The sequence below is a fragment of the Salvia splendens genome, chromosome 14 (genome assembly GCF_004379255.2).
Source record: "Salvia splendens isolate huo1 chromosome 14, SspV2, whole genome shotgun sequence".
Taxonomy (NCBI): Eukaryota; Viridiplantae; Streptophyta; class Magnoliopsida; order Lamiales; family Lamiaceae; genus Salvia; species Salvia splendens.
In genome coordinates this window covers 18452017-18468892 of record NC_056045.1, presented here as the reverse complement: position 1 = coordinate 18468892, position 16876 = coordinate 18452017, and the positions used below count along the sequence as shown (strand labels likewise).

The 16876-nt window shown below is 44.1% G+C and overlaps 1 protein-coding gene across 1 annotated transcript; it reads right to left on the bottom strand.

The window, feature by feature from the left end:
- Nucleotides 1–181: 181 nt before the first annotated feature.
- On the bottom strand, nucleotides 182–5455 carry LOC121765242 (4-alpha-glucanotransferase, chloroplastic/amyloplastic-like). The gene is made up of 17 exons (XM_042161310.1): nucleotides 5083–5455; nucleotides 4941–5003; nucleotides 4708–4796; nucleotides 4575–4635; nucleotides 3996–4074; nucleotides 3458–3594; nucleotides 3227–3385; nucleotides 3071–3147; nucleotides 2375–2514; nucleotides 2263–2294; nucleotides 2105–2179; nucleotides 1863–1935; nucleotides 1668–1756; nucleotides 1321–1365; nucleotides 1077–1229; nucleotides 523–640; nucleotides 182–412 (listed from the first exon to the last, which is right to left on the bottom strand). Exons 1-16 carry the CDS (start codon nucleotides 5398–5400, stop codon nucleotides 536–538), a joined length of 1695 nt encoding a protein of 564 aa, XP_042017244.1. The 5' UTR covers nucleotides 5401–5455; the 3' UTR covers nucleotides 182–412; nucleotides 523–535.
- Between the last annotated feature and the right edge of the window lie 11421 nt (nucleotides 5456–16876).

The window sequence follows — 16876 nt, the reverse complement described above, 5'->3', positions numbered from 1 at the left end:
TTATACCACACAGCACCTATTTTACAACCAAATAAATACAAATAGACATTTATGATTTTAAGATTACATTCATACTTTCATTGATAAGAGGTCAGATTTTAGAAAAACTCAATAGTAAAGATTGCATAATATTTTGATTTGAGAGTATACTTTAGTTGCATGATAATTAAACCATCCGATCTGCTGAGGCAAGAAATTTAATTAAACAAAGATGTGATTACACGAGTTACATTCTACAGAAAACTTGTAGAAACAGTTTTAGCTTCCATATTTTTGTGTGCCAAGGGCCTGAATAACGACATACCTGGCTCAACGGGCTTCTTTTATGATAAATTATGTCGTCACGGCAGAGGAGTTTACTGACTTTCGCTAGTTTTGAAGCTGTTGTGGCAGATATAGAATCCGCAACCCCCTGGAACGAAAGACACGAAAAGCAGGCCGGATGAAAGAATTCTGAGAAGGTACTAACAATTACCGGATTATGATTTCCTTGCATTGTAAGGTGAACTATGAAATGCTTACCTGTCTTCAATTTTTACATCCGCCCGTACAACAAAAGCATCTCTCTAAGTCTCTCTGCTTCAGACGACATGCTATCAAAGCTCGTGGACTGTGGTACCCTCCAACTCCAGTTTCCAAACTGCACATTGAAAACGAAGTCATATCATTCATGCGTGTCTCAAAGGTAATGTATGACCCTCAATTGTTGATTTCATTCCTATTTTCCCTTGTCGAGTTAAGCTGCTCCTCTGAGTGATGCAACATTTCCCGTAAACCAATTTCTATTCCTCCTTCAAGGTACAGGAACCATCCTAATACTGAAACAAAACAAGGGTACGGTATATGCGAATTTTCCCCTTACAGCCCTATTAATGGAAAGTTTTCCACTCGAAATTCACACTTCTATAAGCTAAGAGAGTTTACAGCAGTCTCTCTGACCCTAGCCCATGAGATCTCTATCTATTTGTTCATAGTCCATGTTTTTAGTAGTAAATTCTGAGGAAAGTATACTGAAAATACGATAGCATAAGAGTAATCACACAGATGCAGGCATATGATGATGAAGCATCCTTTACCTGAGTGGCTGGAGTATTCATTCGAGCTGAACTACCCAATTTCAGTATATCCTGCATTGGTATAATGGTAGTTTGTGAAACCGAAGAAAGTGCTGCCTTGATTAGCCCCCATGAGACATCTTCTTCAACTATATGACCAAGATATTTGACCACCTAAATCACAGAAGCATGTAAGAACAAGATCTTATTTTATCAACTTTCCACATTCAAAGTTTTGGTTGACAGAATTCATCCATTTGCTCACATTAGATTTCTCTTCTTCTGGCAAGACATCCCACCATCCTTGAATCTGTGAAAATAACAAATTAGTGAAAACAAAAATGTAATGTAAAACAAAAACTCCATGAAATAATTGTTTAAACACAATATCTTTTGGCCATTCTGAAACATGAAATGCTACCCACAACCGTAAAAAGAACCCCAGCACCCCTCCCCCGACCTCAAAAAGAGAAACCTCTCCTGGTGTTAGAAACTTGGAAATAAAAATCAAGGCTTCTATCCAAAGAAAACGGTCAACTAGTGCAAAGACCAAATACTTGTAAATCAATTGCTATGATGATATGGGGCGATTCGAATCACAAATAAAGCTACCGTGTCATTGTCATGAGTGCCAGTGTACACCACTTGATTTTCTTCATGATTATGAGGTAAATGGGGATTTTCAGCATCACTTCCAAAGCCTGGAATCCAACCACAGAAACCAAACCAAACCAAGAAATAAATCAGGGGTAACCTATGGCATGCTGACAAATAAAATAGAAAATAAGAATGAAGAGTACAAATTACCAAACTGGAGAACAGCCATGCCAGGTGCTCCGATAGATCTCCTAAGCGCAACCACATCTTCAGTAATCACACCCTGCAGAAATACACGCAAAATGTGAACCAAGGGTAAGATGAAATGCTAGCAATAATTGAGTTCTCAAGGGAGACAAAATACGTATTTCAATTTTCAAATAAATTTTTGAAATTCCATGATACTTTAATCAAAACCATGATACTTTTAACTTCTTATTGGTCAAACATACCAAGTCTTCTGCTATAATATTGATCTCTCCAACATCTCTGAAGATGGCGTCAAAGAGAGACTTTCCAGGTCCAACCTACTGTCAATCAAAACATTATTTAATTTTCCATATATTGATAGTCAAAGATGCTGGAAAAATAGTGAAATGATGAATCTCACCTTCCATCGGCCTACTGTAGCAACTTTCGCTTCTGAACAAAGAAGTAATGAAATGTTATTGTTTGTTTTAACAATAGGATCATGTAATTTTTTACAATTGTAGTCATCTCACCAGAAGGAACAGCCCAAAAGCCAGAAAATCCTCTGAAGTGATCAATCCGGAATTCATCAAACAGATTCTGAGCCCGTCTCAAACGCCGTGTCCACCATGAAAATCCATCTCTTTCCATAGCTTGCCAATCATATAAAGGGCTTTTAACAAAACAAGGGTTCAGTCAATAAGTCATTACACGATATGCTTCACCTTTAGTTATCAAGTTTTGATATACAGTTCAAGTGTTTTTGTTTTCCACTGACATTGATAATGTTGAATAAGATAAAATCAGATCCCAGTTCAGATAACTTTACAGTAAAAGTCATGCAATGCTGCAGGATTTAGAAACCTTAATAACTTAGATGACAATTTTTCAGTGAAGATCGTATCTTGAGGCTATCAACTCCACCAATATGAAACATACTTAAAAGTCATACACAAGATCATTTTCATCACAGACTCTGATCAGCAATTTGCGGTCATTATAGCTTGGGTGTACAAACATTACTTCAAGTGGGTAAGAGCACAAAAATGTTTGATTGAGTTTTAAATCAAAAGCAGTATTCAACTACCCAAGTTAACCAAATATGGCTGGTAATGGTATTGTGCATAAAAAAATAGCAGGGGTGTTACCAGAGCACTCACTCACAGTTACATGCAAAGGATTAAAATAATAAGAATTCTATGTATATTAATCTCTAGAAGAGCATCGACCTGTTCCAAAGCTGACCAGTTTCGCTGAAAGCATCAGGAGGAACACCACTAACAAGAAGAGGAAAGCCACTTCGATTCTGGTGGAACCATAGATGGTAAGTTGGTATAGAAGCACTGAATCATAAGATATAGCATGGCAATAAAGGGTAATCTCACCAGCAAAAATTGCTTCTTGTTAGCCCATACATCTGCACTATGATAACCTACATATATGGGCATATCTCCCATTATACTTATTCCTTTCATCTGAGCATAATCACGGACTTTCTGCCATTGCCTTTGGAACAAGAATTGCTGAGCGATGAAAATGTCTATCTGCAGAAGAGAAGCATATTTCAAAAAAGCAAAGAAGCATGCCAAAAGAGCCAAAGGGTCAAGAGATCTTACAAACTCCTTTTTGCTTTGATAGATTTCTTCCAGAGCAGCCACATGCCGGTGTTTTAAGGGTTCAGGCCACTCATACCAACTAGATGTATTCATAGCATCATCCACAGCAGCAAAGTATGCTGCATCCTCAAGCCAACCTGCACAATCACACAACCGTTAGGGCAATGAGACTCTCTCAGGAACAAGACACAAAAACCATACATAAGGACAAGTGAGTGTTTTTACTAGATAGTTACAGCATGTTGAAAGAGTAAAACGATGTATCTTTCTAACATTTAGTAAGATGAAAAAAATCTGAACCGAGGATGGATGGACAAGATTAAGCAAAATGTATGTCCAGATGATAAACATGACCTTTCTTAAGTGGATATAAGAGATCCATTAATTTAAGGAAGGACACTTGTATCCAACCATGACCAGTGTCTTCAACTTGTCAAGGCTCTTGAAGTAATAAGCATGCAACATAACCATGAAGAAATATAGAAGAGGTGGTGGGTGCATATTCTAATTACCTCCTTACTAGAGTGACTATTCTCACCTGCAATACTCGGATCTTTCCGGAATTCATTAAGTTGATTCTTTAGCTCTCCCTCACTTGATATAAGCCTCTTTGCAGCCTACAATGTAAGGAAACAATGGTGTACTCTTATGATAATGAATGGCTATAAAAGATAATAAGGAATGATGCTGATTATTGAAAACCAGCCATGATGCTGATTTCAGTTCAATTTTACTAACAAAAGTTGACTTTGTTTGAGAAAGGATTAAGGAATATTCATCATCTTCAAGTAGATTAAACACTCAGGCATATCAGATATGAAATCCGAAAACTCATAAACTATCACTGGCATTGTCCAATTAACGATGTAGACAAGATTCACTCATCAATAGATCATGAATTTCTTCAACATTTTCATCTAAACTATATACATCTGTGACTAGTTATGCATTTCAATTGTTGCATTGTTGCCCAAAGTTCTGAATGGGTGGACCAACTTTCAGGAAATCCTTATTCAAAATCCACTTGAACTAACATAGATAACTATGTACTCCTTATAACTAATTTTAAAAATTCAAATATATCATTGGCTAAAAAAGATGAGAGTCAATGTTCTACCTCAGCCACCAAAGGCTCCTTGACATCAGCCACAGCTGTGTAATTTACACGATCTGTATCTCTGCAAGAATTATGACAAAAATTACAGAAGAAAATCGGAGTATAAAAAAGGCCGATATAACTTAATTCTCACAATGGTTTGGGTAGATCTTCCTTTGACAGTAGACCATCTTTCACAAGCTCCTCGAGGGAAATCAGAAGTGTATTGCCACAATTAGCATCCTGAAACAATACGAGCATAACAAAATGTGAGAACATGAGCTAAATGAAGTTTGAACAATCGGAAAAATGTCATCTTTCTGTAGTATGTATACCCCTTCAATTGTGAAAATTTCAAATACTAATATTCTAATGAAACTGTGAAACCTGTCCTGAGTATGGAGATCCCTCTTCATTAGCCCGCCTCCCGGGAGGAACAAGAGGCAGAACCTGTTACAACACCAAAAACATTGATAAAAAAACAAGTCTTTTTACACTTAGAAGACTATCAAGTTGTTTCCTATTGAACCTGCCAAACAGAGCAGCCGGCGTGGTGAAGCCAGTCGACGAAGTGGAAGGCTTGGGGGCCGAGATCACCGATGCCGAAAGGGCCGGGAAATGACGTCGGGTGGAGCAGAATGCCTGCCCTGCGGCGAGTCTTGGCATCGCGCTTGGGCATCCAGGTCTCGTAGTCGGATGGTAAATCTTCACCGGGCGATAAGCTGGCCCCATTTTGAAATTGAGCCCTAATGCGATTGGGAGTGGGAGGATTGTGATTGTGAAGAAAGGGCTTCGGATGAATAGAGAGGGAAACGGGGAGAAGGGAGAGAGAGGTCGGAATTGCCATGGCTGGGAAGCGTCAAAGTTGAAACAATTGCATCACAAGTGGAAGTGGAAGTGGAAGTGGTGAGTGTTGCGTGAGAGATAAGAGCGTGATGGGGTACGGACTAAACAAGCCCAACAGCAGTGACGGCCCATCAGCCCAAAGCCCAAGGAAGAGTATGAGTTCGGCATTACCAAAGAGTTCGGCCTCAGCCTACAGCTCGGTAAAAGCCAACCAATCAAGCTCTGCTCTCAAGTCGGCACCAAGCTCTCAGATCGGCAACCAAAGCAGTTCGGTCTCAGTAAGAGTTCGGCCTCAGCCTACAGCTCGGCAAAAGCCAACCAATCAAGCTCTGCTCTTAGGTCGGCATCAAGCTCTACTCTCAGATCGGCAACCAAAGCAGTTCGGTCTCAGTTTTCGACCGAACAAGGAGTTAGTGGACCCATGCAGGATTTCCACGACTTCCAACATACCCACTACCACGTGGCGTCAACTCAGGCCACGATCTTAGGCCATGACCTACACGACCTCCACGACCTAGAGTGATGATGTAAGCCACGATCTTAGTTCAATGTATAAATAGAACTTAGATCTGATAGAAAGGGGTTAGAATCTCTCTAGAGAAATAATCATATAGCAAGTCTGTGTTGTAAGCTGTAATTCGCAGATCAAGCAATACAAACCTGCCCCCATTTCTCCCCGTGGACGTAGATTTACCTCAGTAAATCGAACCACGTAAAATTCTCTGTGTCGTGATCTGTATTTTCCTGCATTTACTAACATCAGAAATTCGCGGAATCATCACTGGCGCCGTCTGTGGGAAACAGAGAACCAAATTTGTGATAAAGCGAATTTTTGATCCATTTTTTCCACCCAAAAAATGCATACCAGATCGCAGAGTACCCGTATTCCTGCCCGTGAGAACCAGGAGGAAGCCAATCCATCCCATAGGTCTGGAAAACAGCCTAGGGATAAATCCACCACCAGTTCTCATGGCGAAGGAACAAGCCGCTCCAAAAATCGTCCCACTGAGTCTTCCCAGCAGCCTGATTTGAATGAGGCTGTCAAGCTGTTCTTGGCTGAGAAGCAGGATGAGTTCTTAGCCTTCCTGCAAAAGAGCCAAGAGCCGAAGACGAAAACGGTGGATTCTCCTTCCTCATCCAGACATGAAAGTCACTACCGCAGTAGTGCCGTGTCTTCCAGGAAGAAGAATCCTCAACCCCGACACATTCCTGTTCCTCCTCGGTACCGGAATCACAGGAGATCTCCATCTCCTCCATACCGAAGAGATGTCGGGTTCGCCATGTACGGAGCATTGAAGACTCCGTTCTCGGATGATATCACCCGAACTCCCCTTCCACAGAACTACCGAACTCCGTCGATAACCTATGACGGACTCGTGGATCCTCATGACTTCCTGGGACGCTATCAGTATAATATGGCGAACCAAGGTCTCAATGAGGTCCATATGTGCAAGCTGTTCCCCGAGCTGCTCATCGGGAACGCCAGAAGGTGGTTCGACAGCCTTCCTCAAGGCAGCATTAGATCCTACCGAGATCTGATGGATGCTTTCCACAGGAGGTTCTTTCAGAAAGCGGAAGCCCGAAATACTTCGGCTCAGCTGCTTTCTATACGTCAAGGTCGCGACGAAAAGATCAGCGACTTCCTGACGAGATTCCATAAGGAATGCCTACAGGTAGATAATCTCAATGATCTACTTGTCATTTCGGCATTCCAAAATGGAATCCTGCCCGGAGCTCTCTACAGAAAGCTCGTGGAATGCAGTCCGCAAACAGCTCAAGAGATGTGGGACATTGCGGACCAGTTCTCCCGAGCCGATGAGGCAGACCGTCGAAAACGGTCTTAAGACAGCTCATCTAGAGGAGACGAAAAGACGCCCGATCATAGCGATCAGAGGCTTCCTCGCCGAACACCTTCCCCACCAAAGGAGGGATAGCGGTCATCCGAGGTGATCGAAAAAGAGCAAGTGTGTTCGCAGATTGCGCTTAAAAGTGCCGAGCAATCAGTTCGGCACCATCAAGCATAGCAATCACAGCAGCCGGAGTCAGAGGCAGGCGAAATGACCGAGGTCATACCGGAGCCGAACTCAATGGTGTACGGCACTGAAGCTGTGATTCCGGTTTAGATTGGCATACCCAGTCCCCGAACTCAATTTCTCCTCAGAAATGAATGGTGACGGACTGAGAGCCGAACTAGATCTTGCCGAAGAAAGAAGAGAATTGGCCTGCCTAAAAGCAGCCAAGTACAAGGAGCAAGTAGCCCGGTATTACAACCAAAGGGTGAAGAAGCTGCAATTTCAAGTGGGAGATCTCGTCTTGAGAAACAACGAAGTAAGCCGAGCAGAAAAGCTGGGCGAACTCGAACCCACATGGGAAGGTCCATATCGGGTGTCAGAAGTCCTCGGCAAAGGGTCTTACAAATTGACTCACGTGTCAAGAGCACAAGTACCCCGAACATGGTACGTTTCCAACCTCAAAAAGTTCCATTTGTAAGAGACAGTCCGGTCAATGTGCTTTCTTTGGTTTGCTTGGTCTTTATTTGTCTCTGTGCGTTTTGTCTGTGTGTTTTGTCTGTTTCGGTGCGTGTCGTCTCTTACAAATGTTACTGAGGTATCTTGTTCTTCGAAGGCTGATCCCCTTCTTAGAACATATATAAGCCAACGATTGTGAGTCAAAGCTTCTACAGAAGATACAAGACCACAATTCAGCTTAAACAAGCAGTTCGTCTGAAACGAGCTGCAATAAGCCAACGATTGTGAAGTCCAAGCTTCTAAAGAGGATACAAGACCACAATTCGGCTTAAAAATCAAGCACTTCGTCTGAAACGAACTGCAACGAAAGTCCGATTCTCGCGATAAAACTTGCCTGAATTAGGACAAGGGAAAGTCCGATCCACGCGATAAACCTCGCCGAATTAGGACGACCAAGTTCGGTCAAAGAAGTTTACCTCATAAGACCGAGGACGACCATGTCTAGTCAAAGAGGTTTACTGCATGAGACCACTTCGGTTAACTGGGAAAGTCCGATCCACGCGATAAAACTCGCCGAATTAGGACAAGGGAAAGTTCGATCCCGGCGACAAAAATCGCCAAATTAGAACACAAACCAAGTCCGGTCAAAGATGTTTATGTCATCAGACCAAAGACGAGTCCGGTCAAAGATGTTTATTTCATCAGACCAAAGTCGAGTCCGGTCAAAGATGTTTATTTCATCAGACCCAAGACGAGTCCGGTCAAAGATGTTTATTTCATCAGACCAAAGACGAGTCCGGTCAAAGATGTTTATTTCATCAGACCAAGGACCAAGTCCGGTCAAAGAAGTTTACTTCATAAGACCGAGGACAAGTACGATGAAATTTTTCGCTAAGCTGTAAATACAGTGTTAGAAGCGAAAACAAAATTTCATTTTTCAAATCTTGTTCGGCACACAACTCCGCTACCCTACGAGATGGCGTTACGCTATTACAAAGGACTATTCTACTGTCCAGGGTTGCTAAAGTTGAGCCATCTATTCACAAAATCCTCGTGAAGCTGAGTTCGGGCGTTCCAGGCAGCCGCAGAATAAGCAGGTCGACGAGATGCTCTAATCGGCCTGCCACCTCTTCTCTGAGCCCGGGAAGCCCTAGCACCTCGGCGGCGAAGAGTCTCTTCACGAAGCATTTGCCGATCTTGCTCACTCATAACCACAGCTCTTCTGCGAACTTCAGCCCGTCCTTGACTTGACGTCTCCGGTTGTCCCTGAGTTCGTTGCTGACTTGGAGTAGGGTTTTGAGCAAGTGAATCAGAGGTTTGAGCTGGAGTACTAGCATCTGTTGGCGGGAAATGCCGGAGGAATCTCTCAATTGAGGGACGCCGGGCAAGAACTATGTCGTACCGAGAGGCCCAGCGCCGCAATGATGTCACGACTTGTTGGCAAGCCGAGCTCTCCAGCGCATTGTTCCTCCGGAGTACATTATATTCCTCCCACAGTTCGTCAGCTCGACTCTGAACATCTGATATGGTCATTCCCCCGCGCACACGGATGTAATCCTCGTACGCAGCCCTCTCAGCAATGGTCGTATTCAGCTCGGCCTCCAGATCATTCTTATCGGACTCTAAGTCCTTATTATCGGCATCCAGCTTCACTAAACGAGCCAGAAGCTCGTCATTCTTCGTCTGATCGGCTATAGCTCTTCTCTCAGCTTCGTCCAAAGCCGAAGAGTACAGCCGTTTCCAGTGAAGTATCTCCATCTCCTTGGGTACAAAGCAGCTATATTAGTTCGGCAGCTGTACCGAGCAGATAGTAAAATACAACAGGAATAAAGGCGAGTACGAAAAGCTATACGAAGACAAGTGTAGAGAATTTTTCATTCACAAGGAAAATTTTTTTACACTAGGGCTTCAAGGCCATTTTACAAGGAAGAAACTAGACTAAGAGAAGGGAGACGAAATCATACTCCGCCAGCTTCGTCTCCGGCTCCTCGGTCTGGTACAGCTTCTTTCTCCTGGGCTACCTCAGCCTCGGCCTCGCCTCCTGCCGGCCTCGCCTCCGCCTCCTGATCGGCCTCCTTCTCCGGATGCCCGGCCCGCTCGACTTCGGCCTCCAGCTCCAGCGGCTCGGCCTCACCCTCTCCGTTGTAAGTCGAAGCGGGTGAAACGGGTCCCACAGAGGCAAAGATAGCCTCCAGGTTCTCGTCCCGATCAGCTCGACAACTCCGGACTCGGTCTGCAGAAAGCAGGACCGAGGATGAAGCGAGCTCCTCAAGGAGCGGCAGATTCTGAAGCCGAGCTGCTATCTCTCGGCTCTCGCTGGATGACGAGCTGGTTTTTGGCAAACTGAGCTTCATCCTGGGCCGAAATCCTAGCAGCTCTGGCTTTCTCAAAGTTTGCCTCAGCCTGCTCGGCCCGGTGACAAGCAGCCGCCAACTTCCTCTGCATCTCAGCATAGTCGTTGGACGCTTTGGAGAGCTCGACGGCGACGAGCTTGGAGAGCATATCGTTCCTCTGAAAATGGATAAGGAAAAAAGTCAACAGAGGGCACCAAAAATACAGGACAGAAGCCAAGCCAAAGAATCAAGAAGACAATTCACCTCGGCGAAGTCCGTGGGCCATAAAAATAGCTCACAAATATGCTCCGAAGAAGGCGCCAAGACCACGTCTTTCTCTGGCGCTCTCGGGGGCTTCTGGGTCTTCCCCTTCCTACTTGCCGAAGTCGACTCCGGCTTCTTTGGACCCGAAGAAGTCTTTTGCCTCTTCGGATTCTTCTCGGCATCAGGCGCCGAGCTGGTAGCCTTCTCTCTCTCCGGCTCCTTGGACTCCGAAGATTTTCGGGTAGCCTTGTTCAGCATGTACACTGCCAAAAAGCAAGAAAGCAAGGTTAGTTTTCTTCGTTAAAGCAGTAGAGCATAAAGATAAAGAGAAATCCTCACCCTCGGCCTCTTCGTCCGAAGACGAGATGTCGAACACGACGTCGCCCTTGACGAGCTCAGACTCCGTGTATTGTTTCCTAACTATGGGAATCTTGTTGAGCTCGCCATCGAGCTCGTCCAACGGTTCAGGCCGAGGATGACGGATAACGGACTTCGGCCCTCTCCAGGGAAAACTAGGAGCCGCAGTCCTATTATAAAAAAAGAAGCGATTTTGCCATTTCGGCCATTTGGTTTTACAAAAGGCCCTAAAAGGCTGTAAAGGGACCAAGTAAAACCAAGATCCCTTCCTTTTAAACTGGAAAAAATTAAGGATTGCCCTCAGAGACAGATCCTTATCTAGCCTACGCAGTTCGGCAGCAAAAGCCGATAAGTGCCTCCAAGAGTTCGGAGTCACCTGACCTAAAGGGAGTTGAAAAAAATCTAGCAACTCTACAAAGGCAAGGGGAAGGGGGAAACGAAGCCCGCATTCTAAGCTGGCTTCGTAGACGGTGGCGTAACCTTCCGGCGGCGAGTCCGCCCTATAAAAGTCGTCAGGAATCGCAACCTTCCCCCCAGGAAAAGAGTATTTTTCGTGAAGGGATATCACAGTATCCTTACTCAAGATACTGTGAAAATACTCTACGGTCTTCTCCCCGGATTCTTTCCGGCTAGAAGACCCCTTACCCCCTTCACCACCGCTACCAGACTCAGACGAAGAAGAAGCAGACATGGTCCTTACTCTTTGCAAAATCTGAGGAAATTTTTGAAAGCGGAAGAAAATCTTTCACGCAAAAGATAGAGAGTGCAGAAGAAGCCAATAGCAAAGGTGTTCAAACGATGAAGAAGGGAGGTATTTATCAGATTCGGCGAAGATTTCAAAATCGTCACACCGTTTCGAATCCCACCTTTTCAGGATTCAACGGCCGGATTTTACTGTCGCATTTAATGCAGTCACGTGCACGGCACGTCCCCTGACGTCAGCCTCCCCCGTACCTTTATCCAGAATGCCGAAGTGACTCGCTTCGCCGAAGTGATTCACTTCGTCTTTCGGGGGGGGTAGTGATGGGGTACGGACTAAACAAGCCCAACAGCAGTGACGGCCCATCAGCCCAAAGCCCAAGGAAGAGTATGAGTTCGGCATTACCAAAGAGTTCGGCCTCAGCCTACAGCTCGGTAAAAGCCAACCAATCAAGCTCTGCTCTCAAGTCGGCACCAAGCTCTCAGATCGGCAACCAAAGCAGTTCGGTCTCAGTAAGAGTTCGGCCTCAGCCTACAGCTCGGCAAAAGCCAACCAATCAAGCTCTGCTCTTAGGTCGGCATCAAGCTCTACTCTCAGATCGGCAACCAAAGCAGTTCGGTCTCAGTTTTCGACCGAACAAGGAGTTAGTGGACCCATGCAGGATTTCCACGACTTCCAACATACCCACTACCACGTGGCGTCAACTCAGGCCACGATCTTAGGCCATGACCTACACGACCTCCACGACCTAGAGTGATGATGTAAGCCACGATCTTAGTTCAATGTATAAATAGAACTTAGATCTGATAGAAAGGGGTTAGAATCTCTCTAGAGAAATAATCATATAGCAAGTCTGTGTTGTAAGCTGTAATTCGCAGATCAAGCAATACAAACCTGCCCCCATTTCTCCCCGTGGACGTAGATTTACCTCAGTAAATCGAACCACGTAAAATTCTCTGTGTCGTGATCTGTATTTTCCTGCATTTACTAACATCAGAAATTCGCGGAATCATCAGAGCGCAAGAGTGAGTTGGATGGAGATGATTATGGCGCCGGAGAAGCGCGGAAGCATGTGATTCTGTTTTCTTCTTTCTAAGAAATTCTTTTTTATAACGTCCACAACCGTGCTCTAGCCAGCGAGCGCGGTTGTGGGCCCTAGGAGTGGATAGGTACGGTATACCTTACCGAAACCACCATATCATATACCTTACCGTAAATTCGGTATGCGAAAAAATCATACCTTTATCTTACCAAAATTTTCGGTATACCGAACTTCGGTATACCTTATTTTCAGTATAGAGAATTTTCATACCGATATCGTACCTCATTTTCGGTATGCCGTACCAAAGTTCGGTATACCATACTTTTGCGGTATACCTTACTTTCAATATCAATAAAAATTGAATATTTGAGTTTTTAGAATACTATTTATATTTTATAGTAATTTAAATAATATACGGGGTATTAAATACTAGTATATTTTATTCGTATTATATTATATTTCACAATAAATTTTATAATTTTAAAATATATAAAATACTTTATATATTATTATATTCATATTTTACGGTATATACCCTAAATTACGGTATATACCGAATTTCGGTATGCCGCGGTATATAAAAATCCATACCTTTACCTTACCGAAATATTTCAGTAAGGTATCATACCGTACCGAAAATCACGGTATACCAAAAATTCGGTATTTTCAGGATTTTTTTTTGGTACAATAAGGCCGGTATTTCGACATTTCGGTATTTTTCCCTGACCTTAGTGGGCCCGACGCCACTATTCCTGTCTGCTATCTGGCAAGAGCACAACACCCACAGCTGTGCTCTTCCGGAAGGACGAACACAATTCAATTTAAAATTCAATTAAACAAAAACATTTCCATAATATTAAAATTCATTAAAAAACCACAATAAATATTACAAATTACAAATAAAATAAAAAAGACATAATTAAAATCCTAAAAATTAAAAATTACATAATTAAAATACTAAAAATTAAAAATTACATAATTAAACTCCTAAAAATTAAAAATTACATAATTATTGGCTAATATTACCCGTGGAAGACTACTGATCCGGCGGCACTAACCCCAATTGTTTTTGGAGACCCAATATCATAGCCTCGTGCGTTTGAAGTTGCGTGGGGGTTATAGTTGACCTATCGGCCATATTGAGTTGGCCTAAGAGCATCCACAACGAGTTGTTCGGGGGTGGAGGTGGCGCATAGGGAGCGGGTTCGGCGCGACGGCGGTTGGCTGCCCCCTTCTTCCTTCCTTGCGGTCGGCGTTGGGAACCGCTCGGTCCGGCGTCGGGGCTACCCAAGTTAGCTCCGGCGAGTTGGCTAGCCACTTCTTCGGAGCCGGCGTCGGATAAGGATACCGACCTTGACCGTTTGGAGTATCCGCTAGAGGAGGATGTTACGCCTCCCATATACTTCGGGTGCGTCTGCGTATCCTGCCAAACGTTGAGATACTTGAACGACTTGCAGTTCATGGATTGGTAGGTGCTCAGCGAGGCAGTGATGATGTCGACCTCGCTCCGGCCGCTGCCGACATTCCGCTGTTCCTGGAGGAAATAGCAATTGAACTTGCCAATTTCATCGTTGGCTCGGCCGATGGCGTTACGCACCATACTCTCGTTGCGCTCGATCGTTCCCGGCGGCCGGTTTTCATTGTACCGGCGAGCGACTCGCCACCAAAAGTGCTCGCCGGATTGGTTCGTGTCAACCACCGCATCTTCAGAGATTTCCAAGTACGCCTTGAACAATTTATCCATCTCCGCCGGAGTGTACGGTGTTCGGATACCGCAAGTGGGAGGAGTCGGAGTTTGGGAGGGGGTGGTCGGCCTAGGCTCCGGTGTCCACCCGTATCGCCCTTCGGAGGCACCTTGATCGTTGATTGGGTATGGCCGGTAGCCACCCGGAACGCCCAAATTTGGGTTTGAGGAGGGGCCGAATATTCCGTTTTCGGACTAGAAAACAGCTGTGAACCGAACCATTCGGAGTTCCAACCGTGAGAGGGTGGGTGGTCATCGCCTTGGCCGGACATTGTTATGTTGTAGGGTGGAAGAAAGATTGAGAATGGATATGAGAGAATGAAGATGAGAATGGATATGGGAGAATGAATATGAGAATTGTGTAGTTTGATGTGAATTTTTGGGTGTGAAAGTGGGGGTATTTATAGATGAAAGTATGTATTTTTGGGGGGAAAAAATAAAAAAAATTAAAAAGTGGTAAAAAACTATAATAAACTGATATATTTTTTTTGGGAAGTGATTTTTTTTTAATTTTTAATCGGTTTTTTAATTAAAGGGGCGGCGAGCGAGCGAGCAGCAGACGGAAGCGGGGCCCGGCGCCACCGTTGTGCATGCTCTTAGAGCTGGATTTTGATTCAAAAGATTTCGGAAAAAGGGGACTCCATAAGAGAATCTGCAACGGTGGACGGACGGCGTCCGTCCGTCCGTGCCCCTGGCAAGGACGAGCTCCACCACCGATGGCACGGCGCTGCTCGATGCATCGAGCACGTCCGTGCCAGCGAGCAGCTGACGTGGCGGCACGCGATTGGGCAACGGCATAGCCATTGCCTTTGAATTTTTTTTAATTAAAAATCAGTTTTTTATTTAAAAAACCGATTAAAAAAAATTTTCCACTTCCCAAAAAAAATATATCCGTTTTTTACCGTTTTCCATCATTTTTCAAAATTTTTTAAAATTTTTTTCTCCCAAAAATACACATTTTCATCTATAAATACCCGACTTTCGCACCCAAAAATTCACCCCACACTACACAATTCTCATCTACACTCTCTAATTTCTATTCTCATTCTCATTCTCATCTTCATTCTCTCATATCCATTCCCAATCTTTCTTCCACTCCTACAACATAACAATGTCCCGCCAAGGCGATGACCCCCCGCCCTCCCACGGTTAGAACCCCGAATGGTTCGGTTCACAACTGTTTCCTAGTCCGATAAAGGAATATTCAGCCCCTCCTCAAACCCAAAGTTTGGGCGTTCAGGGTGGCTACCGGCCATACCCAATCGACCACCAAGGTGCCCACGAAGGGCGATATTGGTGGACACCAGAGCCTAGGCCGACCGCCCCCTCCCAAACTCCGACTCCTCCTACTCGCGGTGTCCGCACACTGTACACTCCGGCGGAGATGGATAAATTGTTCACGGCGTACTTGGAAATCTCCGAAGATCCGGTGGTTGGCAAGAACCAATCCGGCGATCACTTTTGGTGGCGCATCGCTCGCCGGTACAATGAAAACCGGCCGCCGGGAACAATCGAGCGCATCGAGAGTATGGTGCACAACGCCATCTACCGAGCCAAAGATGAAATTGGCAAGTTCAATGGCTATTTCCTCCAAGAAGAGCGGAATGCAGGGAGCGGTCGGAACGAGGTCGACATCATCACTGCCGCGTTGAGCACCTACCAATCCATGAACTACAAGTCGTTCAAGTACCTCAACGTTTGGCAGGAGAAGCGGACGCACCCGGAGTATATGTAATTTTTAATTTTTAGGATTTTAATTATGTCTTTTTTATTTTATTTGTAATTTGTAATATTTATTGTGGTTTTTTAATGAATTTTAAATTTTTGGAAATGTTTTTGTTTAATTGAATTTTAAATTGAATTGTGCTCGTCCTTGCGGAAGAGCACAGCTATGGGTGTTGTGCTCTTGCCAGAGAGTAGGCAGAAAAAGTGGGGTCGGGCCCATAATTGTGCTCGCTGGCAAGAGCATGGTTGTGGGTGCTCTAAGTCTTTCAGAATTTAGGATTAAATTCGCACACCTTTCCAAATATAAAATTGTGGTATGCGAAGGGATTTTGGAATTTTAATCTACTTTCTCTACTTTTTTTTCTTATAATTTATCTCACGCCAAGAACTGACCAAATTACCATCTAATATGTCACCATAATTTTGATTTTATTTACTTCAATCTTATTTTCACCCATTATGCAAATCACCGCCGACTCCTCCCTTGAAACCCAATAAACATTCTCTGACAGATATGAGATTCAAAAGCATATTTCTTGTGAGCCCTTTTTTGCATAAACAATGTTTGTTTGGTTCAATGGAATTTGCTGCAGCCCACCCAGCTGCTTTTAATATGTTGATTAATGGCTTGGAGAGATCATGGATGCCCAGGAAGCAGCTTATACAGCTGACCTGAAAAGTTCAGGAGATAAATCCACTGAAAACTGACCCATTTCATCACTACTCCCTTATGATTCTTTCATTCATAAGCCCCTAAGCTTCAGATTCTTCTCAAGTTTCCTCGTTTCTGATTGAATCCTAGATCTGCTACTCTAATTGAAATCTATTCACCATGACCTTATGT